Below are 27,540 nucleotides of genomic sequence, written 5' to 3'. Positions count from 1 at the left end.
TGTGGCATTCCAAGGTGTTTCAGGCCCATCCATATTTCACCCACTCTGTCCCTGAAATCTAATGTGTTTACAAGGAGCCTTGGCCCTTCTTACTGAGCAATAATAATATCCAGAGACTGGAGCTGGATGTTCGGACAGCTCACTGCTACTCTGGATCCTTTCTGTTTCTCCTGGGAGAGAGCAGACAGACACATACACACACACAAACACACATACACACACTACAGAGTATGTATATGCATTCACATATACTTGCACACATACATGCATACACACATGCTACATACATACCTGTATTTACCTGTATATTTGTGTATATATTTACATGTGAACATATTCCTCTTTCTGACACCAGTCTGATACCATATGGTTCATTTTAGCATTCTTCTTTCCTTTGTTTAAAACTGACTTTTAAGAATGAGAAACAGTATATTTACTTATTCATTCAATTCATTGAATTCTTGAAGACTGAATTAGAGCAAGAGAACCAGTAGGGGATATATCACACATCTTTCAAAGAGTTGATTGGCCTGGCTGAATCCCAAACCCATAGATGTGACATAGGACAGATTTGAACTATCAACAGGTGGGGTTTCATCTTCAGGAAACTGTCAGTTGCTCTCAGAAGGCTTTCCAGCTTTTTGAGTCAGTTAACTACTTAATAGATTCATAGTACGAATTCATATCAGGGTTCTGCTATAGCAAGTACATGAAATAATTTATGAGAGAAACACTTATTTGTAATTTATGACTTAGTTTATTGTGTCTCTGTCTCATGGGGCCCCAGTCTTGTCCTATAACCCCAGGTTGTGCTCAGTGACTGTCTGCCAAGTGGGCAGAATGAGTAAGACCTCTCATCCTAATGTGTTATTATCACTAGGTTTATCCTTTGCCAGTGTTTCCATTAAGAGACAGGAACAAAGTGAAAAACCCAATTTGGAAGGGTATAGAGAGACAAGAGCTGAGGGTCAGGTTAAGACTACTTGACTCGTTTGCCACCTGCTTCTCCTGTTGCTCTTTCCAGTAGTTCGGCTCTGGTTAGTTTTTACCCAGCTCACCATAGTTTCAAGCTTCAGGATAGGTTTGCTGAGGACAGTGTCAGTATTAGACAGTGGAGATTGGCATGCTTGTTTTTTTTTTTTTTTTTTTTAAAGAGTAGTAGCACATTACATTTACCCAAGTGTCTGCCCAGGGTTTCTATTTTGCATTGCACTGGGGTTATTGAGAGGAAAGGCTGTTGGCTCAGCTATTGAAGAATCTGTATCCTAGTGAATGTCACCGTTTAAATAGGAAGCGTGCTTCTAAGGGTTCATATGCTGAAGATTTGGCCTCCAGCTGTGGATCCAGATCCTGAGAGGTGATTGGTCCTGACATCTGTGACTTCATTGGTGGGTTAACTACTTAATAGATTCATAGTACGATGGCCAGAATTGGCAGATGGTGAAAGCAAGAAGTGGAGTGGGCCCCGTGTGGGTGACATAGGGGTCTGTGTGGGTGACTTGAGGCCTGTGTAGGTGACATAGGGGCCTGTGTGGGTGATGTAGGGGTCTGTGTGGGTGACATAGGAGTCTGTGTGAATTATATAGGGTCTTCTGTGGGTGATGTAGGGCCCTGTGTGGGTGATAGAGGGCCCTGTGTGGGTGACGTAGGGGTCTGTGTGGGTGATATAGGGGTCTGTGTGGGTGATATAGGGGTCTGTGTGGGTGACATAGGGCTCTGTGTGGGTGACATAGGGGCCTGTTTGAGTTTTTGTAGGGCCCCATGTGGGTGATATAGGGCCCATGTGGGTGACGGAGGGGCCTGTTTGAGTTTTGTAGGGGCCAATGTGGGTGATGTAGGGGCCCATGAGAGTTATGTAGGGGCCCATGTGGGTGACATAGGAGCCGGTGTGGGTGATGTAGGGGTGCATGTGAGTTACGTATTGGCCCATGTGGGTGACATAGGTCTCTGTGAATGTGCTTTGGAAAGAGTTGTGTTGTTCTGTACAACTTCTGGCTGCTGTGAAGTGTTCAGCTCTCCTTACCACATGCCTACCACTGTGATAATCATGCTTTGCCATGAGCCTGAAGACTCTGTAGCCAGGAAACCATGCTCCAAAACCTCTGAAGACTTGAGTTGGAATGTGTCATCTCAAATGTTTGACACAGTGATGAAAAAATGTAGCGTATGCACTTTCCGTTTTGATAATTCTCATTCAAAGGGAAAAGATATTTTCTTTTTTCCTTTTTTTTTTTTTTTTTAAATAACACTGCTTAGGTTTATAGAAGCCAGAAACTAGGTTGCCTTTCTTTTGCTACTACAGAAAAATTAGTGTGTAATGAAATACAAAACTACAAAGTTGAGTAAATTTGGATCTGTCAGTTTAATGTGGTAAATGATGTTGTTTTGCTTTTAAAAAAATAAAAAGTATGATCTGCAGTACGGCATTCTGTGTCGACTGGTGCCTTGCGATAACTCTTCCCTCCTGAAGCCACTGTGGTATTAGGTTTTGTAGAGTGCAGTGTGGTTTTCCCATGTCCTTCTGAGGTCCCAAATGCGTCATCTAGATAATACCTACCTCAGTTAGGTCTTGGTGTTGGATGATGAGAGAGATATGCTTGCTCTGTTGTAACTGGAATGCAGTCAAGTCAGGGCACTGAAGAAGAAAATGCCCCATGCTTCCCTAAGAGTGTGTTCATAAGCCCCTCCCTGCTGGGGAGGCATTGGTTCATTAGAGAGGTGTCCTAGTCCATACAGATAGTTCAGTGTCACTCATACAGAGAGAACTTTAAGGTTGGGAATACATGACAACAGTCCTCATCCACTCTGCATAAAGTGCAGTGGTTTATATGTCCACTGACACATCACCGGTAGAGCCCTGAGCACCCTCAGCGCCCCCGCCAGGCAGTTTGTGGTTAATGTCTACTCCCTGCCTGGTTTTCTATAATTTTGTCCTTTTTAGAAAATTTCACTTGAATTGGATCTTCCAGTAGGTAGTCATTTGTGCCTGGCTTCTGTCACTGAACTCAGAATCTCAGAGTTCATCCATGTTACAGCGCATGGTAGCTCTTCATTCCCTTTTATGTCCAAATTGTACTCTGGTGTGGGTATCCACATTTGGTTTAGCCATTGACCAGGTGATGGTCACATAATCCATTTTTCAGTCAATGGATATTGGCTTGTTTTGATTTTTCTTTGGTAGGTTCTTAGTAGTGAATTACTTGAATTTTACTGTAATCTGTGTTTAACTTCCATAGAAACTGACAAGTTGCCCTCCCCTCAAAGCTGCTCTGCCTTACGGAGTGTATGGTCTTACTGGCTCCAGAATTTTGTCGTTTGTACTTAGGATAAACACAGCCTGTGTGTATGTGGCAAAGATATGACATGATGACTTTATTGTGGTAGGGAGATTAGTGTGTGTGTGTGTGAATTCCTAAACCAAATTGTATGGTTTAGTATCCTGAGGGTATAACAGTACAGTATTTGTTTTGATGTGTAATGCTGATATTAATTCCTTTTCTTAATTAGCTTTGGCTTTATATGAACTAGTTGTCAGTCACCAGAGTCTAGAAAAATACCCTTATTGTTGCCCTCAGCTGTGCTAGAACAAATCAGCCAACAACCATCTTGTGTAATTCTCTGGCCCCAGCTTTCTGAAAGTTAGGAGGAAGCCACAAATGTGTAGGAGGAAGGGCCGGTGTTTGGAAGCGTGTGGTTTGGGTGTGTGTCCAGATGGGAAACTCGGGTACTGTTATGTGATTACCCATGTGGTGTTTTCACCACGCTGTTATTAGTGTGACAAGGGTCCTCAAATTAGATTTGATACAAGATTTAATGTCCCATGTGTGGTCAGCTCAAGAAACAGGGAGGATTTATGGGAAGCACAGATTACTTCTTACTTTTGGTAAAAGTGTGAAGTTAAGCACAGGGTCTCTCTTTCTCCCCCTGGAAATCTGTCTCCCTCTTTTGGATTCCCTCTTGAGCGTGACACTCCCAGCCATGTCTGCCTAATTCCAGAGCTCAGCCCAGATCTCTCTCCACAGTCCAATCCCTGAGCATCTTAGACCTTCCCACAGTCTTACTCTCATTCCGATGCCAGCATTCCATGGCTGTAGTCTTCCAGTTCCTCCCCATCCTTTCTCTGGCTCAGTTCATCCTGCACAGTACCGAAGACGTGTTTCCTCAGATGATGCTCGGGGCTTCTCAGATGTTCCCATGTCTCTTGCTTCTGGGTCTTTGTAGCTCCTGCTCTTACTGTGTGGGGAACGTACCCCTCCCCAGCCATATCTACGCCATTCTTCTAGACGTGTTTCCTCAGATGATGCTCGGGGCTTCTCAGATGTTCCCATGTCTCTTGCTTCTGGATCTTTGTAGCTCCTGCTCTTACTGTGTGGGGAACGTGCCCCTCCCCAGCCATATCTACTCTATCCTTCTAGGACTTTGTACAGGTGTCCAGCCCCTTGAACCCATACACACCCTCCTGCTGATTTTCTTCCTGGGTTCCCATGTCACTTTCCAAGTCTTGTGTGACTTTGGTCCTAAGTAATCTCAGGGAATTTGCGTTTGTTGTCTACCACATGTGTGCTCTGGGCAGTAGTTGTGACCTGGCATCTAACACAGAGCTCAACACCAAATACACATCCACAGGTTTCACAGATGGTGAGGGAAGGAGTCAGCCTAGGGCTCTGGGAGTGTAGATGCTTGTGAGAGGTGAGGGGCCTGACTCTGGGGGGAAACCTGGGCTCAGAGAGGAAGGTAGACTTCAACTTCAACTCTCTGTGTATATTGTGTGTTCATGACCCAGAGAGCTTCCTGAGTGTTCCACCTCCTCCTTCAGAGTACTTGTTTTAGTTATCAATACAGTCCTTCCCAGAGGATATAGACTGACCCAAGTCCTCCATGATAGGTGTTAAGCCATAGGATCCTTCTGTGAAGATAGACATTGAATTAGAGTTGTAATCACCTTGAAATCAGAGTTGTGAATTTGGATGCCATTGTGTGCGTGAACCTACTGAGTGATAAAAGGTAAAGGCTGTGCTCCGCTTCCCTTCCTCCTGATGTGAGCCTTGCTGAGTGGATTCTGCAAGCTGCAGGCCACATTGTCCCTCCTACCCCCAACTTGCTATGCCTAATTACTGATATATTATGTTTTTTTTTTAAAGAAAAAAAAGTCTTTCTAAAACATTGTATACATTATAATTTTGTTCTTGATCTAAGAACCCAATTGTTTCTTTGAAAAGGTAAATATTTTATGTTTTAGTCTTGTTATCAAGAAGGATAGTTACTGTCTTACCCTCAGTATAGAACATCCATCCCCCTTTCTCCTTTGGTGATGATGGAGAAGTAACAGATCCTGCATCCCTATAAACTGTCACACTGTCTCTATGTGAATGACTTACTGGCCTTTTCAGAACTCTGTGGAATAAACAAGGAAACCTGAACAACACAGCTTTCTCTGGTTTGCCTATTACCTTCCTTCTCAAGGCAGGGGAAGAGTCCTTCAGTTCTGTATTCTGAGAAACCTGATTCACACTTACCAATAAAAGGCAGAGGTCTAAAGAGGTGGAAAGATTCTGCCTTTTGAATGTTGTCAGCTTTGTCGTATTTGAAGCTGAAATTAAACACAAGGAAGAAAAAGTGATTTGCAGGTTAGGTAAGCATTGCCTTTAGTCTTGAAGCATAACGCCCACCCCCAAGCTCCCAATGTGGCCCCTGGCCAAGCAGTCCTTATGACTTGGTCTTACACCTTGTGACTCTCCCCATGCACCCCATGTACTGTGCTTATTCCCCAGGCTTGGTAATCTGCTTCCTGATCTCATACTCTCTGGCCCTGATGTTTCATTAGTGCTTGAGACCTGTTCAGGAATAGCCCTCTGTATGACCTGTGCATTTCTCACAGTCTATGTTGCCTAAACGTGCCCCTTATTTTGGACATTACTACCCGTTAGATTCTCCTGCTAAGCTAAGACTCAAAGGCAGAGTGTTTTGTTCTGTCTCACCTCTGCTACCTAACAGGATAGCAGCACATCTCAGAGTAACCCAACATGTCTCAGTCTCTCTACATGACGTGTTCTTTATGAAGAGTCAGTGAGTAAACACAGATGAAGCGTGCTTAGACTGTCAAGTATTTCTCTCTGGATCTAAGTAGAGAGTGAAGTTTTATTAAGAAGCAAAGTATCAGAAAATATTGCAGAAGATAAGGATCCCGGCCCAAATGAAAGCCATCTGTTTTTAAACAGACTGCAGGAGGTTTGAGTAATATAGGGGAAGTTCTGCAGATGTTTCCTCTTGTGAAGCAGCTTGAAGTTGCACAGTCCAAGACTCTAGAATCCTAGGGTCACCCAGAGACCCAGCTCCCTTGACCGTTGTGATCACCAGAGATTGGTGTTGCCTAGCAGACACTGTCATGTCTGCATCCTTTGGGAGGAACATTAGGAGCTCTAATGTTAGGGAGAGGCGGCAGAAGCTAGGTACACTACTCACAGCCTTATCTCCTAATTCACACAGTCACACAACTACATAGAGCCCAGCTGGGTGGCTCCCCAGCCTGTCCTATTCCTTGAGATCCGTTGGTAGTCACAAATGCATAGTTAACTTTAGGTTTCAGAAGCTTAGATAACACCTAAGCCGGCCTCTGCTGTCCAAGTGCTGGGATTAAAGGGTCTTGTTTATGGTTTAGATATTTTCATTATTCTTTATTTCCATCACCCTAGCTTGTTATTAACACACCAAAGAAGTAAATTATGAGAGAGTTCTGTTTGTAACTGCAAGTGCTCTTAACCACTGAGATATCAATGTAGCCATTAATGTAAGTTTTTATTGGAGATGTATTTGGGAAAAGATGACTACTATCAATTTGGAAGGGCATGCTAAAGGGAGATGAGTGTAGGTGTTGTGAAAGTCCAGAAATTACTTAGCTTTCCTGTGTGTCTATGACACACAGGATGTGTGGCTGTGTTAGCATGAGAATGTCCGCAGCTGGGCTCAGATGCGCTGTGCTATTCTTCTGAGTCTGTATTTAAGCTTCTCATCCTATGGGTTGATTTTATATCTGGGCCCTATTTTAATTATAAATAGAACAGTGCTGTGCTACTGGACAGTAAAACAACCTGATTGAGCTATGTGAATTATATATATAATATACATCCCCCCTCTAACTCCAACTTAAAGAAATAGATTCAGTGTAGACACCTAAAAGAGAAGACTATAAATCTATACATAATAATTTAATCATACAATTCTAACAACCACTGTTAACATCTTACGTTTCTTTTGCTTTTTTGTCCTATGTATATTAAACATTTTTAGTATGAAAGAGGATATCACGCACACATTTTCTATTTAGTTTTCATACTCTTGTTTCATCGTCATTAAGAGTTTGGGATAAATATCTCATCATGTAGAATTGTACGAATTGATCCATTATTGAACATTTCTGTGATTTGCTGGTTTTGGTCATTACAAGTAATAACGTAATTAGCAATGTTTGTGCATAAATCTTGGCTTTTATTTCAAAATTGTTCCTTGGATGGAGCTCTCAAACTAGAATTTCCAGGTCAGAGTATGTGAGCATTTTAGAAGGGTGTTGCTGTGTGCTGCTGAATTGTTTTGCAGAGGAATTACACAAATTCACATTTTCACCAGAGGCTTATCAGGATTTGGTGATGTTTGAACAGAGTTTGGTAATTTGACTGGCAAACAGTAGATTTTAAAACTCCTAATAAGGTTGAATATTTTAAAATTCTCGTCAACTTGTCATAGCTGCTTTGTGAGTTGTCCTTGCCTTTCTCTGTTGTATTTCTGTAACAGTGTGTTTTCATCTTTAAAGAAGAAATTAGCTATTAAAGATACTGTGCTTTTTGTATTGTTGCCAGTATTTCTCTAGATTTGTTGAGTATAATTTTATAATTTGATGTATAGACACATCAAACTTTTATATATTAAGTGAAACCAATTCTTACTATTATGTTTATGAGAATATTCCTGATAAATAATAATTTAATCATACCACTGTTAACATCTTACGGGTTTTTTTTTTTGCTTTTTTGTCCTATGTATATTAAACATTTTTAGTATGAAAGAGGATATTACATACACATTTCCTATTTACTCACAAATAAGATGAATAATAAAGGTTTTTTTCCTTGAAACTTTATGACCGTTCATATTTACCTCATAAATGTTCTAAAAAGTATTGTGTGGTGATGAAGTATTATTTTAGGCTCTTAAAAACAGTCTGGCACCCTGGTTTGTCAATGCCCGTTTGGCATCTGCAGGATCTGTTTGGAAGTTGTTTGTAAGATGAACTTCTGTGGGTAAATCACACTTTGTTAGTAACTTACATTGTAAATTCCAAAGTGTGTCTCTAGGGGAAATGCGTCAGCCCCAAGCAGAAAAATATTTTTGATGCCAGAATATTTTTTCCCTCAAAAGGCAATAGAACATTTTCTTAATCACCAATTGGAGTGTGGTGGGTGGGGTGGGGGAGAGGGTGGGCCAAGCAGAGAGATGGAGTTTGAGAGTGTGTTCTATGTTCTAGCCCTGGAGTTTCAGGGAACCTTTGTGTGTTCCAAACCTGTCAGATTCTGGAAATGAACTAGGACTCAGGACTCTTCTGCTGACTGGTCATGTGACCTTAGTGACTCCCTTTACACCACATGCTAGAAAATGTGTGAGCTGGCTTGTAGACTTGCACGTGGCAGCCATCCTGTACATGAGCCAGTGGGCTATAGGCAGTGTCAAACTAGTTTTAATTTTCACTTAACCTTAAACTGAAACTTTAATAGCTCCTCATGGCTTCTGTCTACTGTACTAAACAGTGGAGATGTTTACGATGGAGTGTCAGGTCATTTATAGTTTGTGAGCTGTGACTCTTCCTGTGACTGCAGCTTCCCATTATTTCCCTGTTTTTCAAGAATTTGTGAATGGAGAGATTGAGGGAGTGGACTTCTGATGTGCTTCAGTTTTTGAATAATTGATACCATTGTCCCTCCATTAAGATTCTGTGGTCATTTAAGTATAGTATGTGTTTGCTAATTGACAAGGTAATGTGTGTATCTATTTTCAGGGTGGCCGTGAAGACGCTTTCCTTTTGAAGCCAGTGGGTTAATGACCCAGAGCACATTGACTTCTGGGCAGCATGCTACTGTAGCTCGGAAGAGTTGGTTGTGGCAAATGGCTTATTACTCAGAGGCTGAGAAGCCCTTCTGTGTAATTGACCTTCTTCACCTGCTCTTGTGCAGTTAAGATGCCTGTTTAAAGTGTGTCCATCCTGGAGCCTGACTCTGTATGTATTTTTATTTCGAATATTTCCTAGTCTCGTGGTTCAGCTATAGAAGAGTCGATGGAAAAGGAATCGTCCACATAGGGCCAACAGGTGTTCTGGGAAGCCATTAATGACCCTCCGGGTCACTCTTCCAGGCTCATTACAACTTTTATATTTGACACAGTCATGTTGTCTCTGAAAAATTTGCCATGAATAATTGAGCAAGGCTGAAATATCTGATAACCAGCTCCAACAACAATGGAAGCCTTTCTGCAGCTAATGCATAAGCTCCAAACCAGGCAAAGTGCCGTGAGGAGCACTCAGCCACAGACAGGACTCAGGAAGGAGGTGGAAAGAGTGTCCCAGCCAGAGGTAGGAGAAGACCGAGTCTTAGGAACAACTCGGTATTAGTAGTGTTCAGCGTTTCTGCATGCTCTGGCTTGTCTGTATTTCTGAGATTCTAAAAAGCGTCTGTGTACACACTGAGGTTTAAACACATTGGCACGGTTTGTTTGGGAGTAGGAAGAGGCACGCCATGACATTTTTAAACAAGAGAACGAGATGGGAAGTGACTTTCAGTGTTGAGGATTGGGATGGTACAAGGGGACCCCAGTGCTTGCTTATGTATCTGGTGGCTTAATACTCTGAAGCTTTGGGCCAGTGACCAGATTTGTTAAGTTTTGGGTTTTGAAATATGCCTTGTCCTAATGCTGATTCTGATGACATGGGCAGTGCTGAGTTAAAAATGCTTTCTTATGAGGGCAATGTAGATGCTCTTTCTAAAGACTTGTTGTTGAGGTAGGATTTGTGTGCAAAAAGATTTTAAAGGATCAATTCTTTGCTAAGTAATAGATAATCTTAATTCTTTTGTGACTGTTTGATTATGTGAGATTAAAATCATCGTATGCAGATATTAATAGGTTTAGGAGACCATAGATTTTAATGGACATGATTTATTGAAAACAATTAAATATATCAACCATTCTCTTATGGTACACATTTTGAAATTTCTTTTTCTTAACCAATTTTAAAGGGAGTAAACTTAAAATTATCTCTAATGCTTACCCTTCTGAATGAGTTTTCTTCATGTGTAAAAGTTTGAAAAGATACTTAATGTATATATTTGGGTTCACATCTTTAAGTACTAAAGAAGCTACTTAGCCTTTGAAATGCAGATGTCAACTGATTGTTGCCATGTTTTATTTTGTACCTGCTGGCTTTAAACAACCATCATTTACCAACCCGTGGGAGGCTCTGGTGGGGTGGCATTGTTTCTTATTTCATCCATGAGTTTTTTTTTCTTTAGTTAAAATTTTTATTTTATTCTTTGATAATGTCACATAGTGTATTTTGATTATATTCTCCCTCAGCTACCCCCCCCCACTGACCTTTGATCCACACACACGAGCTACCTCACCCCCCAAGCCCCCACAGGCTTTGTCTTCTTAACAAGACAAACACCAAGACCTGTGGACTCCAGTTTGTGCTGTCCCTCCACTTGTGAGTGTGGGGCATCCACTAGAGTGTAGTTGGCCACCAGGTACCACATCCGTAAAGAAAACTCCTATCCCACAGCATCTCCCAGCTCTTCATACCTCTTCAGTGAGGGCTGCCACTGGGATCATAAGCCCTTCGCACTGCATAGTAGAGTGTTGACTGGCCTTATTATGGTAGCCAGCCATAGCTGCTGTGAGTTCATGAGTGCATTGGTCCTGTCACATCTGGAAGATGCTGTTTTGCTCTGGCCCCTGTCCTCTGGCTTTGTCTTTCTCTTTCCTTCTAGATGGTCCTGAGCCTTGAGGAGAGGGGGCATGATGACAGTTGTCCTGTTTGGGGCTAAGCATTCCTCCTGCACTGATTCTCTGCACTTTGACCAGTCATGAGTTTGTGTGTTAGCCATTGTCTGCTGCACCAAGGGACTTCTCTGAGGAGGTCTGAGATCTGCCCCCAAGTACTGGCTGAGCTCTACAAACGCAGAAGGCAGTTTGATAGCTGTGTTTGAAGGGATCAGTATCGGACAGGACTCCCAGGTCCAGGTTCTCAGCACAAAGATTTATTTGCCAGAGAAACAGAAGGCAGGGAGTAAGAGACCAAGATAGAAAGGATGAGGGATAGAGGGAAGGCAACAAGGGAGAGGAGAAACAAAGGACTGCCTCTGGATAGAGAGGAGAAGACGTGGCCCATATAAAAATGGGGGATTATAAAGGTAAAGGGAGAAATCCTTATTAGGATGAGGTGTTTAATTTTAAGTGGGTATGTTAATTAGGTGAACCGAAAAGGGCTTTGATTGGTGGACTTCAGTACTTTGATAACTGGACCTCAGGAAGAGGATGTGGCCAAATAAGGGAATAGATCTTGGGGGCTTGCTTTAGGAATATATTGTAATTGTTTCTAGCAAGTCCTAGGGAATGAGAGGCAAGGCCTGCCACAGTCATGCTGACCATGCTCTAGCTGGCTAGAGGCTCTTCAGTGTCCATATAGATTCAGCCCTGGGCCTGTGAGTACCGAGAGCATGCTGCAATACCAGGCATGTTTTCTTTTGTGGAGTGGGTCTTAAATCCAATCAGAAAGTGGTTGGTTACCCCCATAACATTAGTACCAGTGGTCTTATACAGTAGTAACTATTGCAGTTCCCAGTTCCCAACTGGGTAAGACCGTTGATTGGCCTCTCCCCGCTCCCAGTACTGTCAGAGCTACAACAGAGAGGAGAGGAAGCGTCCTGATCAGCCCCAGCTTGGTCTCTCCATACCCTATGACCAACGTGTGTGGTGTCCGCAGCACTGGGGTCTTACCATCAAGTCTCTGTAGGCGATAGGGAGGGGAGGAACAGGAGAGTCTTCAGGACCAGTCTGACCAACAGCTTGAGGGAAGTATCTCACATCTGTTACAGGCCTCTTTATTTGGCAACATACGGGAATAAGCATAATCCACCGTGTAGGATAACTCCAATTACAATATATGAATACACAAACACATTTAAAAAATCAGGAAGCTTAGAAAATTGTAGGTTTCCATGTGGCTTTTCCAAACACCCTTAGCATTAGCTCTTTTGTGCTTGACACCCTCCTCCACCCTGGCTTCTCACCCCTGTAGCACTTAACCCTCCCTTCTCATCTCCTTCCCTCCCCTCCCCACTTAACCCTCCCTCCCCATCTCCTTCCCTCCCCTCCCCACTTAACCCTCCCCTCCCCATCTCCTTCCCTCCCCTCCCCACTTAACCCTCCCCTCCCCATCTCCTTCCCTCCCCTCCCCACTTAACCCTCCCCTCCCCACACCTTTCCCTCCCATCCCTTCCCCACTTAACCTTTCCCTCTCCACACCCTGCCCTCCCATCCCTTCCCCACTTAACCCTCCCCTCCCCACTTAACCCTCCCCTCCTCACACCTTTCCCTCCCATCCCTTCCCCACTTAACCTTTCCCTCTCCACACCCTGCCCTCCCATCCCTTCCCCACTTAACCCTCCCCTCTCCACATCCTGCCCTCCTACCCTCCCCACTTTAACCTCCCTTCTCAGTACTCATCTCTTTCTCTCCTCCCCCTCACCTGGGTTCCCCTCTGCCTCCATGAGATGTGGCAGCCTCCAGGTGCCTCATTTGGCTTGGGAGCCTAGCCAGTTGTGCCCAAGACAGGTCCCCAAAGACTCTTTCACCACCGAGCCCATTTCTAACCTCTGCTTGTCTCAGCCCTGCTCATCCCACAAACCAACTAGAACAGGTCCTCCTGTGGCCTGAGCCATATAAAGGATATAGCTGGAGCTTTAACATTAGTAGGCTCAGGACCATATTCATAAAGAATTGGGATGGAGTTTTCAGTCTGCCACCTATGGTTTATACACCCGACTGTCTTACTTTTCGTAGTGAGAGGGCAAACCAAAATAGACAAAGACAGCAAAGTCATGAAAGGGAATACATAGGATTTGATGTCTAAAAATTTTACTAGAATTTAAAATTTATTACTGAAACGTGGGGATGTATTCAGTATATAGAAGACATTAATTCATAAACAAGATTGAATGTTTATTCTTCATGGGATCTCAAACCGCAAGTAATAGAAACGGTGATAAAAAAGGGAAGTCCATCTCCTGCTGCGTCTCACTCTGACTGAGGGTAGCATTTTTATTCTTTTAGGAAAAAAATGACTACAGGAAAATAATTAAAAATTTCACCAGTGGAGTAAACCATCCCTGACATAGAGCATGGATGCTAAGTCTCTTAGTTGGAGATACTTCAGCTTGTCGGCTCCAGACATAGACTAAGAGAAGTAATCTGAAAGAAACAGTATGTGAACAGAGAGAGTAACAGCTCTCCTTATTCCTGGTTCTTTGTCTACCCTCTTCGGGTGTCCTGAAAAATGTTTGCTTAAAATTCAAGCCTTAGCACAGTAAAAACAAAAATTACTTTGCTTGATTCTGTGACAGCATTGACATAAAATGAAGAATTGAGGAAAACTTCAAAAGGAAAAGGTGACTATTAAATAATATATATTTGTTTTGTGAATATCGGTCTTGTTTAGGTGCGCTAGGTTTTCTTGACACCCCCATACTCTTTATTTTTAATTTAATTAATTAATTAATTAATTGTGACAGGCTTGGGGGAAGAAGTAGAGGAACTTTGACCTTCAAGAATCAGTAAGAATTGAATGAAAGCCAGAGCGAGCAGAGTGCTTGCCGGGGATCAGCATAGGTGTGGTGCTAATGAGGCTGAGGCCAGGAGTCAGACCTCTGAAGCACACTGGACAGCACCCACACTGTAGAAACCTCCTTTCAAGAAGTGTAAGGGCTTTGTGGAGGCATATGGGAGATTGTAGGTAGACCAGGATCTCTCCCAGCCACTCCAGGCTTTTTGACACCGAGGAGTGATGAGCTTGTGAGTTCACCTGTGTCTTAGTTAGGGTTTTACTGCTGTGAACAGACATCATAACCAAGATAATTCTTATAAAGGACATTTAATTGGCGCTGGCTTACAGGTTCAGAGGTTCAGTCCACTATCATCAAGGTGGGAACATGGCAATGTCCAGGCAGACATGGTGCAGGAGGAGCTGAGAGTCCTACATCTTCATCTGAAGGCTGTTAGAAGACTGGCTTCCAGGCAGCTAGGATGAGTGTCTCAATAACACACCCACAGTGACATACCTACTCCAACAAGGCCATACGTACTTCAACAAGGCCACACCTCCTAATAGTGCCATCCCGGGGCCAAGCATATTCTAACCATCACAGCCCGCCTGGGTAGGGCAGGTGAATATCAGTTGAAGGTGCATCTAAAATTGTGTTCTTGATATTGGGGTGGGGAGCGATTTATAAGGCTTGGTCTTTGGAAGTATTTTATCATGAGGAAGCTAGAACTAGACGCTAAGCAGAAGGTGACCTGCAGCATCACCACAATGTCTTTATTGCTGTGAGGAGTTGGGTGTCATCTGTCAACTATAGTGGCAGTATGAATCAAAGAACTGGCCTGACCCACTGGCCTCAGATGGGACACACAGGATGCCATAGTTGGAGCTGCATCGAATGCCTCCTGTGTCTATACTGAGTGGAAGCATTTGAGAACTGCTCTTGATTAAATTGGTAATGTGTAGCTGAGGACACAGTTATGATGATAGGTAAAGTCCCAGCTATAGCTAGGACAAGACCGTAGGCCATAGCTTGTGTTTCATGATCCTTAGACTACCATCAGAGTCCCCACACTGCTGGTGTGCTGGTTGTTTGTGAGCCTTTCCTCTGTGTAAAGCACCATATAGACATGTAGGGAGGATATGCACAGAGAAGGAACTGCTTAGACGATAACCACCTTCCGAACGGGAGAAGGAAAATGAACAGGCTGGATGGCCTGTGCTGTCACACAGGTCTGCTGTGGAACACGATCATTACCCCATGACTGGAACTGCATGTGTGGGGCACGCTAATACATTTGCCTCAAAGACACCAGGGTGGCATCATGATGTGAAGGGTACCATTGGAGGCCTGAGGCCATATCAGTGGTAGATAATTTGTGTGGCCTTGAGCTCACCCAGCACTAAAAAGTAAAATGGAAAAATGGACATAGGCACATTCTTTTGATTTCTTTTATTCCCCACATTTATTTCTTGCATTAGCACTTACCAGTATAGGTTTGTGGTTACACCGACAGTCCTCTTCACTTGGCTAAATGTATCAGGATTCAGATTTCTTGACTCCTTTGTGTGTTTTGACTCCTTTGATCCCAATCTTTAGCATGACACACTCCATGAACTTACCTGATGCTTTTTGAAAAAAAAAGTATGTGTCTCACATTTAATATTATTTTGAATAGCACCTTGGAGCAGGTACCATTTCCGACAAGAAATTGATACTTGAAAGTCTTCTAATGCCAAAGCTGGGAACCTTTCCTGAATGAACTGATGTTTACCCAGCCGGGGCAGGTTGCCTTCAGAGGGAATCGATGTTACGGTGATGCCATCATTAATGCTCTGGCTAAAACCCAGTCTTGGTACTTACAAGACTTCAATGTGCAGCAGTGCTTGTGCATAGAGAAATAGTGTGTCTCTGGGTGTTCCAGTTCATTAGGACAGAGGTCCAGGCATCAGTGCACTAAGTTAAATAGTCAGGGGGTTGAGACTGTAACGTTTGCTGACAGGCAAACTCTTGTGGGTTCACAAGCATCTTTCTCCAGTAAGAGCAGGACTCTGCATGTGAGACAGTAGGAGCCACTGCCTTGCCTGCGTTCTATGGCCAGGTCACATGCTGTTCGTCTTGGGTTACAGTAGCTGCTTGTGATTTATTGGTGAAAGTGACAGTTCTTGCTTTGAAAGGAAGGCAGAGCCTTCAGTCTGTAATGAGAACCCTGGCTGTCTCTGGAACATGGCTGTTGGATGCTGTTGTTGCCTCCACTGTGGGAGCCCACAGTTCTTCAGTCTACATGGATGCCAAAAAGCTCATCGCTCCTGCAGTGACTCCAGCATGGGCGCTCCTGTCACCCCTTCTCAGGGTTGTCTGTTCTGTTTTCTTCTTTCTGACATGCATTGTTTCAAGACAGTGTCACCGGTTGTGTGTCCAGACATGCCTTGATGCTACCTTGTCATTGCTGTGTTCAGGAAGCTGTGTGACTTGGAGTTGGATAGAACTGGATGTGGCTTTGGATCCTGCATGACCTTTCCTACCTGCTAATAAGTCTCTCTGAGCATTTTACTAGCCTAAGAGCAGTGTGCCCTTTTCAGGTTTCTTGGCAGAAAATAAGTGCACAGAAAACCATATTGATGGACGCTAGTATATGAACTCTATACTGTATACCAACAGACTCCCTGTAATACTTGGGCGGATTTTTTCCCCCAAAGGATTTTCATTATCTTTTAAATTCCATGTAAGTTTGCTACAAAGGCAGGCTGTTGGCTCTGCATCTTCGCAGAGTTTTTAATCGCTCGTCTATTAAGTAAATGGAGTTTTAAAAACATCCTCAGATTTTTTTTTTTTATGTGAAGCTTGAAAGGCACCTTGCGGGTCAAATCAGAGCTCCCCATTCAGCAGCCGTGGCAGATGAGTCAGCAGCACCGGGTGCTCTGCTCCTACAGATTCACTGGGAAAGGCTCGCCTGGCAGAGGGCATCCTGACCTCCTTCTGTGAGCAGTGCCTTTTTGCCTCTACAAGCAGAATTTTGCCTTTCTGCCTGGGTCTACCATAGCAAAAGCGCTCCACTAGCCTGGCTGGCAGGGACACTCTCGGTGCCTACTGTTTGTCTCTGGTGTACTCTGCCAGGTGCCTTGACTTCACCAAGCCTGTCACAGTCCTCTAGGGGTAGTGGGGCCAGATGGGAGGGACAGGGAGAAGAGCTGGTTGTTAGAAGCTTGAGTTCCGGACCTGAAATCGATTGGGCATCAAATGAACGCTGTGCGAGCATCGCCAGCCATTCTAAAGCACAGAGCCTTATTACTGCCCGTGGCAGCGCAAGTCCTCAGTGTCCCCAGCAGAGACCACGCAGTGTCACACCTGGCTTGGGACGTCTCAGACTCTCACCTTCTTCTGCATCTAGTAAGTCATACACCATGAAGGTCAGCCCACATTTAGAGAAGAGGAGCAGTGGAACAGTGATGTGGGATTTGTGACCCTCGTGAAGCCACCAGGCACATTCCTTGATAGGAAAGCCTCTGGGACACCTTGAAGAGGAATGGTGGAAGAACGTTGGGTGCCCATGATTGATGACAAAGTGCACTTTTCCATTTGAGACAAAAATCAAATGATCATAGGCTGAAGGAGTCAGTGTATGGTGGGTCTGGGAAACTGGTGTGGATGGTGGACGTACAGTGCTTTCCTAGAATTCTGCTGCTCAGGCTGGAGCCACCCTGGAGGCTCAGGGAGGGATAGGGTTGGGGGCATTGGCTTTATTTAGTTTGTGAAGATGGTGAGGTCATCATGGCCTGTTCTGCTCCAGACCACCATTGCACATGCCCCATAGACCTGGTTAGATATGCATGGAGATTTGTTCTGTCTTTGTGATAAAACTTTGTCCTGGTCTTGGTCCTCTCACCCATGCCTAAGAATGGCAGTTTTCTGTAGTGATCTCCATCTGTAATCACCACCTCAGCTTTATCTGTTTCCCTCTTTGCACCTTTTTCTTGAACAGGGCTCTTGTCCATTCTCTTTGTTTTAGCTAACATCCCATGGCAGAGGCCCACAGAAATTGTTGGCCTTTGTGCTCGGATGGGAAGGCATCCTGAACCACACAGCTCTGAGGTGAGACAGTGTTCCAAAGGAAGGGATCCTGAGACAGGTGAGCCCAGGAACCACACAGCTCTGAGGAGGCCTCAGCAGAGGCCTTGCAGCTCCTGGGGTGGAGCAGGGGTGGTATCCCCAGCTGAGCTGAGGAGCTCAGGAGCAGCAGCCTTCTCTTTGCTTTTCTTCATTGCTTCTTGTCTTCTTCTGGTGAGAGAGTCATACCAGGCAGCAAATCTCATAAAAGAGATTTATTGAAGGGTCCAGGGTGTTAACGGATAAATTCAGGAGTGGCTGCCTATGTTCCTGGGAGGGAGCTGATAGTAGAGAATTGGACAAAGCGCACTGTTTTTATAGGAATTCTTGGAGGGTGTGGGGCTTTCTAGCTTGGAGATTTCCAGGGTGAGGATTGGTAGGATTTCATGTCCTGAACTTGGGGGAGCTCAGGAATTGGCGGGTTTCCCCATTCAGGGATTGGTGGCTTTTGTTCAGACTTTTACCTAAAACTCGTATAATCTGAGGTGGGTCCTGTTGAGGGGCTGGAGATGACCTTTGTGACAATTACAGAGGCTGGAAACACCATTAGGACAGTTAGGGAGTAGCCTGGCTGCTGGAGCTTCCTGTGTGTGTGTGTGTGTGTGTGTGTGTGTGTGTGTGTGTGTGTGTGTTGGGGGGAGTGGGAGTGGGGCCTGGATACTTTTCTGCCTTAAGGGTTAACAGAGCTTACAAAGTATACAAAGTTTACAAAGGGAGTCCTCCTAGGGAAAGCTTTTCCTGTACTTGTGCTATGTGAATATACAACAGGGCCCATGGCAGCTATCCTCTGCCTGTCATCTCTGGATAACATGGAATTCCAGTACTCAGTGTCTTAGAAGCACCCTGGTCAGGCCAGAACCTCTCTGATTTTTTCTTTCTCTGTCCAGACTGTTGAATTGTTTTGGATTTTCCTCCTACGTAAGTATAACCTGTGCCGTATATTTGTGGACCTGGACCCCGTGCTGCATTAGGATCCCTGGGGTGTAGCTTTCTGTATTTTTATGAGACTTCCTAGTGATGCTGTTTTTGTTTGTTTGTTTGTTTGTTTGTTTGTTTTTGCCACTTCTTTATCCTGCCCTGGCCCATTCCCACCATTTTCCTTTGATGCAGCCTGTGGAATTTCCTGGGCTCCTATAACACACGAGCACCCACTTGATAGCTTAGAACAGCAGTGTTTACATTTTCACAGTCCTGGAAGGCTTAAGGCTGAGATCCAGTGTAGGCAGGACCCTGTGCCCTCTAATGGCTCCAGGGGAGAGCCTTCCTTGTTTGTTTGAGCTGTATGTGGCTCCAGGAATTCCTTAGAGTGTCTTGTGTATTATGGGCTCCCCTCCATCTTTGCATGGTCTCCTCCTCTGTTTCAGAGTGCCTCTTAAAGATTCTTGTCATTACAGTTAGGTCCCACCGACAGTTTAACATGGCTTCATCTTGAAAGCCTTTGCCTTTTTCTGAAAGATCCACCCACAGACTCCAGGATGTGCCTGTATCTTTTGGGGGATGCAGCATCCATCTACTCCCTGCCTCCTCAGGCAAGGACGGTGCTCTGCACTGATCACTCGCAGGGCCTGAGTGAGCTCATCCTGAATTGTGTACCTTAGTACTTCCTTGGTCCTGTCACGCTAACTGAGCAAATCCTACTAGACCCCCTGTTCTCCTTAGGATGAGAAGCCCAGGTACTTCTCCTGCAGTACTCTGCTCTTACGTTCTATGTCTGCTCTTCCCTCCTTCCCACAGCTTTTACTCTTCTGGAACTTAGAACTTGGGACTTGCAGAATCATCTTGCTGTGTGTGTTCCACATTTAATCCTCTGGCTTGGAGTCACGACAACTCCAGAGTGTCTTCCCTGCTCTGTGCACGCTAGCTCCTCTCGTCCCCTGTGTTTCTAACACCACCTTATTTGTACCTTACAGATAGAAGGCTCTGTTTAGGCAGGACGCTGGTAAATGTTGAGTGTATGGCTTAAGCGTTTAATCTAATGAGAAACTCGACTCATTGCTTTCCCTCCACTGTTTTACTTCCAATAGGACTTTGCACTTGTCATTGTCTGGATATATTAAGTAGGCAGTCTGTACATGCGCTGCTGTATTTGTTTAACCTACAGTATCTGTGCATCTATGCACGAACACAGGCAGTTTAAATTAAATTGTTTCTGCATGTGCTGGCATTTCTGACTCCTTCTCTTTGTGCTGGATATAGCTTTGAGGCTGTGAACAGCCTCTCATGAATGAGGGTTAGAAGAACATCTGAGCCCATAAAAACCCTTATGGATTCTGTTTCCCCTTTCTGCTTCAGCCAGAATGCGACATTCCCACAGATCTGTGTTTATGTGACTCAGGCCACCCACTGAAAATGGTTAGTTGTCCCTTGTCCCAGTTTTATGTGTCCTAGGACGAGGATGTTGTTGACCAGATTGGACCAGATGTAAAGTTGATAGGGACAGAGGAAGATTCGGGCAGTCCTATCTTACCCAATCAGGGGGTGGTACTGTGAGGGGAGGGGCAGCTTTGGGAGAAGGGAATACAGTTTTGAGCGGAGAGCTACACTGCCTGGCACACTGCCCAGGCTGGGCTCCCTGACTGGTCGTGTACGAGTGAGGAAACTGTATGACATGGGAAACCTTGACAGAACTTGTAGTTTGTCCGCTCCACAGCAGTGAAAGAGGCTCTCCAAGTTGTTGACTATCTTGGCTTTAATTGGTTCACATGTTTCCTTTAATACATACATACATACATACATACATACATACATACATACATACACGTGTGTGTGTGTGTGTGTGTGTGTGTGTGCTGTTGATCCTGAGTTAAGTGGCATCAGAATATATTCAACTAAGTCTATGGTGATTGTTTTACTCACGAATACTTGATACTAGTGATTGCAGACTTAGGCAAAATGTACATTTTTTAAAAATTTTGCCTCAGGGTAAAAAGAGACTCCTAAAACTTGAAACAATTTTTTTTCTTTATTCTGGAGACATCCTTAGGTAGCTGGCATTCTGCTGGGGTGGGCATGGAAACAGAGGACAGGCACAGTACAAATAACTTCGGCGTAATGTAAAACCACTGTCTGGTAGAGTTATTGACTCAGCCCTTACAAATACACCCAGACCCCTTTGTTCCAGTGTGTTCAGTTCCCAGGGGCCTCACCCCACACCTCCACCATACCTATCTTCTGCACAGAGGGAGAGGAGTCAAGCCAAGGGTCTGCTGGATAAGACAGAGTAGGCACAGGCCACCAGAGCTGAGGCCCTTCTCTTTAGTGTTCTCAGAGGACCTTAGAGCAGCTGTGTTTATCCTGGTAAATTTTATATGATTCTCTTTCACATCTTCTCTTGGGAGGAAGCTCTTCCATGGTGCCAGCAAAGAGTCTTAGTCAAATCCAAATGGCCACATGGGAAGCTGGTTAAAACATTCAGAGATTAGTAGTTAAGCCATGGTTAGTACATGCAGTTGAAACCAAGCTGTCAGCTGCAATCCTGAACTTGAAACTCTGGCATTAGCTAAATGTAAGCAATCTACCTCAAGACTTGTTTACCGTCTAGGTTTTTTTAGAGCAGGGTAAAACTCATGTATAATTTTTACGAGGTGGTTTTTTTTTTTTTTTTCTCCCTGTTAACTTAGCAGTGTAGGGTTCAAACAAATGAGAATACATACGGGCTTCAAAACTCTGAAGGAAGTGACTAAATTTAGTCTTTTTGTGAATAAAGATCTTACAGAAAGCATTAACATGATTTGAGAGTAAGAAATGAGGCTTAATTAGCATACTCTTTCCTAATGAGTTCGTTTAAAACACTTCTCAAGTGGTTTTCTGAGGTCTGTTAGAATGGCGCTAGCGAGTCCAGCCAGCGCTTGTACAGCCTCCGCAGAGTGCGCACTTGCTTATTCATATCCTGGTCTCTTCTGAGAAAGATTTGAGGAGTCTGTCTTTATAGAATAGGAAACCTATAATTACTTATCCGTCAAGTAATTTTAAATGAAGTCTCTGGAAGTGGTTTGGCCTTTATTACAACTGAAGTCTGCTCGCACCGTGGGGGCTCAGTGAGCAGCTTTCTGGCCGTTCCTGTCCTCTTGCACCAATGCTCACACTAACATTTTTAAAACTTATAAGCAACTGAACACTTTTGTTGTCTCTACTGTAGGTACAATGGTGCTTTACCTAATGGTGATAGGGGCAGGAGGAAAAGCAGATTCGCCCTCTATAAGCGGACCAAGGCCAACGGTGTCAAACCCAGCACAATCCACGTGGTCTCCACACCCCAGGCATCCAAGGTAGGTGGTGGAGGCAAATGGCGATGTTCATATTTCTTGTCAGCTGCTGTTTCCTCTGGACTTTTTTCTTTATGTAGGATAGCGTCTAAGCTACGAGAGGCTGGGGAGTATTTGTGAAGAGCTGTGATGTGCACTGTGAGATGTTTAGCAGCACGCTTGACCTTGACCCACTAGGTGCCCACAACATCCTCCTTCCCACTCCCCAGTGCTCAAATGTATCGGGAGACATTGCAGGATGGCTGGTGGGGAGGGGTGAGCAGGGGACGTCAGCAGTCTGTACACTGGAAAGAAGGCGGCCAGCTTCATCAGGTTACAGCTGTGTTTGAAGGAAGTTACATGATGCTTTTTATCTTAAAGAATTTCTGCATTAGATCTGGGGCTAAACTTCCCAAAAATCTGTTGTTTCCTTCTGTCGGTTGAAGCAGCATGTTGTTACATTGTCTACATGTTTCTGGGAATTGAGTTTGCTTGATTAATTCAATGTGAAGTACACAGGTCTAAGTGGTATAGTATGTTCCCTGTGTTTATTTCTTTCCAGTATCTTCGTGTGGTTTGAATAAGAATAACACCCTTAGGTTCATGTATTTGAACTTGGTCCCTAGTTGTGGAACTCCTTGGGAAAGATGAGATGGTGTGGCCTTATTGGAGGAGGTGTGTTACCGAGGGTTGGCTTTGAGGTTTCAAAAGCCTGTGACAGGCCTGTTTTCTTTCTGTGCATGCTGCCTGTGGGTCAGGATGTAAAGCTCTCAGCTCCTGCTCCTGTGCAGTGCCTGACTGCTTCCAGCCGTGATGGGCATGGGCTAACCCTCTAAAACTGTAAGCAGACCACCAAGTAAATTTTTATGAGTTGCCTTGGTCATGGTGTTTCTTCACAGTAATAAAACAGTAACTTAGACAAAGTTTGAAGTAAATGAAATGTTAATTTTTTAAAGGATTAAATCATGTGTCCTCTAATACATAAGCAAGAAAAATATCTTGAGTTTCCTGCCTGGTTGGCAAGTTATTACACTAATATTACACTATGACTGGTCTTACATATTACACTTTTCTTTCAATAAAATCAGTTGTTTGCTATATAATACCTGCCTTTTTAATAAAATATTAATGTGCAATGTTTCTTATGGGGTTACTGGATGTGTTTGTGATTATGGCTCTGAACAATCTGGGCAAGTCAAACATTAATTCAGCTTTTACTGAACACCAACTTTCAGAGAACATGACATTTCCTTGGAATCAAGTGTAGTGTTTATGCACAGTGTTAACTGTGATCAGCCTGTGATACTTGGCTGCTTTAGAATCCCTGACACAGGGCCTTGGAGAGGGTCTGATAGAATGTACCAGCTCCAGCGGCCTGCTGATAGTGACAAGTGAGCAAAAAAGAAGACACCAGGGACCAAAAACATGGGAAAGAGTAGTGTTGACTGGGCAAGGTTGACTACAGAGAGCAGCAGTGAAGGCTGGGAGATGACATGACATTTATAGTAAACCTGGCTTCACCAGGACCTGAACCAATTGGAAGAGAGGGAATAGCAGCAAGCTCTTCAGTGGTCAAGGACATGAGAAAGGCTTTGTAGTCTGTCTTAGTTACTTCCCACCCACCACTGACAAAATGTCCGACAATTTGCTTTATTCTGGCTCTGTTTCAGGAGATGCCAGTTATGGTGGCAGTGAAGGCACAGTGGCCAAGTGTGGCTAGCTCTTGTACCATAACCCTGTTACTGTGTGGTGAATCAGGAGGCAGAGATGGTGCTGGGAACAAGCTGAGCACATAGGACTGCCTCCAGTTGACTCCCGGCCAGCCATGCCTCCCTTCCCAGGTTCTGCAAGCTCCCTAAACAGCACCATCTGCTGGGGATGAGCACTGCATCCTGCGCAGGACATGTCAGAGTGTTTGAAGAGGGAAAACAAGACAAATGTTTGAGAGCACACGACGAGTGCCAAAAATATTCTTGTAGTATAAATATGGTCCTTTTAACTTTGTAGAGCCGTAGACATTTGTGTCTTCCTTGTCTTGTTTTGGATCTGTACTATTTATTATTCCCTTCCTTTTCAACGTAACAGTTTTATTCTTTCTTTGGGAACTTCACATCATGCACCCATTATTTCCTTTTAAAACCACGAGTTTTAATGTTGATAAAATGGTTGACAAAAGCTATAGAAAGCTGGGGCTGGATCATGGTGATAGAGGACTCGCTTAGTGTGTGCAGGGCCCTGAGTTTGATCCCTAAGAAAACATGCACACATGCATGCGCACACATGTGCACGTACACACACACACACACTCACACACACTCACACACACTCACATACACACGCACTCATACAATCACATATACTCAAACACACTCACACACACATTCACACTCACACACACTCATACAATCACACACACACTCATACACTCACATACTCACCTTAGAGAGATTTTGCTTTGATTATCCAAGCTCGTTCTGTGATGAAATGTAACAAATTTGTAGCTGGCTCTGGGGACTATGGGCACGCAGCTCTTCTTTCTCCCCTCCCCGCCTTCTCTTACCGCCCGTTTTAGCTTTCATTATTTTTCTTACATGCTTACATTTTGCCTCAAGATTTTTAAATCATTTATCTCTTAGTAGTTGTGCAAGTCTGCACTTAAACACATTACTCACAGTACTAATTGTTCTTGACCGTCTGTAATCTGGAAAACAAAATATTTTCTCAGAGTCTTGGGATGGATTCTCATTTGCAAGCTAAGCAAATGGGCAGTAATAAGCAGGAGCCATAGTGTATTTTGGTTACAAGCAAATTCTCGCTAAAGAAAGAAATAGGGGGGACAGAAAGGAGAGAAACCATGAGAGATAGGGCAGAAGTTGAGAGTCCAGTGCTTCCGGAGGACAGTGCACGTCCCAAGGGAAGTTACTAATATGGTGGTTCCTTCACTATTCAGTGACTTGTATTCACCATCCCATTTCCCTACTAAAGGTTTGCATTTTTAGGAGAGAATCTGGTGGGCTCAGCATGGCCTTGCCATGGCCAAGGGAGAGAGACCAGGGACATAGTGTGTGTGGTGGGGGTGCAGATGGCAACCACTGCCCTGTGGCAGCCTTACTTGTCTTTGTACCTCATGCTACTGCCTCAAGGGCTTTGTGCCTGGGAACTACAGAATATTATTTGCAGCGTGAATAGGGGTTGGATCTGTTTCTCCATTCAGGGACCCAGACCTCAGTCACAGGCTCTGCCCTCCTGGGCCTCTCAGATGCACACCATTGTCTGTGTGGCGGTGCTGCCCCTACTGCCACATTTGCCCTGTTGGCCTCCCTGCTTCTGGGCTCCAGCTACAGTTTCTTTGTGCTTACGTATTTAACTGAGTCGGTAAGCCAGTAGTCTGGTGGACAGGCAATATGGGGAGCTGAACTTATAGTACCTAAATACCTTTATTACTCTTTCCGTGTCTTCCCGGCCATGGCATTAGGCACGACTACATCCTGCTGCCGTTCCTGTCTTCACTGTTGATGTTTCTGGCTTAGCTTGTCCCTTCCCCCTGCTCCCCACGATGACCTACAGTTTATTCATTCCTGCATTTCAGTGACCTGCTGTCTGGCCTGACCTTTGTCCAGACATCTTTGTCCTGTGTCTTTCGTCTGTCTCTCTGTTTGAGGGTAGAACAAAGATGTCTCTCTGCCAGTGGTAAAGTCAGTGGGAGACGGGGCCTCTTAGTCGCCCAGGAATGCCAACATTAAAGTGGAGGCAGATTCTGATGGCAAGCCAATGCTATTGTTGTATAATCTCTATTTGTATAATCTTTATTTGTGTACATATTTGCTCTTGGAATGATAGAGGTATTCTCTGATTATATAATGTGGTTAGAAGTATCAGAAGTCCTGTTTTACTTCTGGTAGATCTGTTACATATGAGGCATAAGGCCTCATATTTTATTCACCCATTCATTTATTCAACAAATATTTATCCAGCACCTTCCACGCCCAGGCATCATGCCAGGTATCGGATAGACTGCCTCGAACAAACACATCAGCACAGAGCTGATGGCCAGTGTGGGCAAACAGTGGAGCGTTGTTTGAGTACATATGCAACTGTGCATTGTGAGAAGTGCCCGGGGGTTGGGGGGAAGGCACAGTGTGCACCAGGCAGGCAGGGAAGAGTCCCTGTGGAAGGCATATGAGCTGCTGCTGACTGGGAGGTGTTGGGGGTGGAGCCAACCAGGGATGTAAGAGATTAGGGCCTAGCCAGAGGATTTGACTTTCTCTGAGTGGGAACTGTTGGGCAATGTTAAACTGAGAGAATGGCATGTTACAGCTGAGAATTTACTTTTTACAGTGTGGGGAGACTAGTATACTGTTTTTTTCTACCAGTAAACAGTCTGGTGTGGTGATGGTACCAATATCTGATAACGGATATTTTTACCAGCTGCATGTTAAATTTAGCAACATTGCTAGGAAAACATCATACTTTTTTCTTTCTTAGATTATATTTTATAGAAATGTCCTTTGGGGAATATCTTCATTTTCTAAAATTAACTGGGAACTCTCCCCCCCTTCCCAGTATATTTCATAATGGACAATATCATCAATATTTGAGTAGTGGTTTAGAATGATATTAAGTCTCATTAATATGACTGCATGCCAGGGCTGCTCTTTGTCTGTGTCTCTACCCTCTTTGCTGTGAGAAAATATGTGAGGCTGGGTACCTTATGAAGAGATTTGTTTGTCTCAACTGTGCTGGCAGCTTACCCCTGCATCCTGTCAATCACATTATGGTGAAAATGTAGGAGGGGAGCAGGTCAACTACTGTTGGGGCATATACTAGGAAAGAAATGGAGCAGACACGCTGGAGCTGTTGTTCCCAGTGCTGGTTCTTAGGGGAACTTAGCCAGTGTCCTGAGACCTCACCTACTCTGTAAGATCAATACTCATCCATTCTGAGGGTGGTGCCCGTGTGTCCTCCCCCTTCCAGATACAGCATTGCTAGACCAGGAACCAAGTTGCCACCGCATAAGCGTCTGGGGACTGGCCACATCCACACCGCAGCAGTGTGTTTGAGTCAGTACAGTGCAGACACTCAGCATCACAGTGACTGTGGGAAGTGGTGAAGCTGATGTAGTCTTAAGAGCTCAATAGCTTGAGCTGATATTCAGGGTTCATCGAGGTCCACTTTTGAAGTGTGTATCTTGGTGGCACTGGAAAGCATAGCCGACTCTGCTTCAGGAGAAGCACCAGCTCCTCAGTGTCTACAGACTGTTCACTGGTGCTACTTTGAAATAGTTTGGCTTTACATAGTCTTGATTTTGGCTTCCTTTATAGTCATTTTGTTAT

General features: G+C 44.3%; 1 protein-coding gene across 1 annotated transcript in view; it reads left to right on the top strand.

The window, feature by feature from the left end:
- Positions 1-27,540, top strand: part of Peli2 (pellino E3 ubiquitin protein ligase family member 2) — a 145,021-nt gene that overhangs the window by 25,401 nt on the left and 92,080 nt on the right. The window contains exon 2 of the mRNA XM_034499095.2: positions 22,102-22,231. Coding sequence (XP_034354986.1) covers positions 22,102-22,231 — 130 coding nt within the window. The remainder of the gene's footprint in view (positions 1-22,101; positions 22,232-27,540) is intronic.

Source organism: Arvicanthis niloticus, chromosome 3, assembly GCF_011762505.2.
Source record: "Arvicanthis niloticus isolate mArvNil1 chromosome 3, mArvNil1.pat.X, whole genome shotgun sequence".
NCBI lineage: Eukaryota > Metazoa > Chordata > Mammalia > Rodentia > Muridae > Arvicanthis > Arvicanthis niloticus.
Note: the sequence above shows the minus strand (reverse complement) of the source record. Positions and strands in the feature narration are given on the sequence as shown.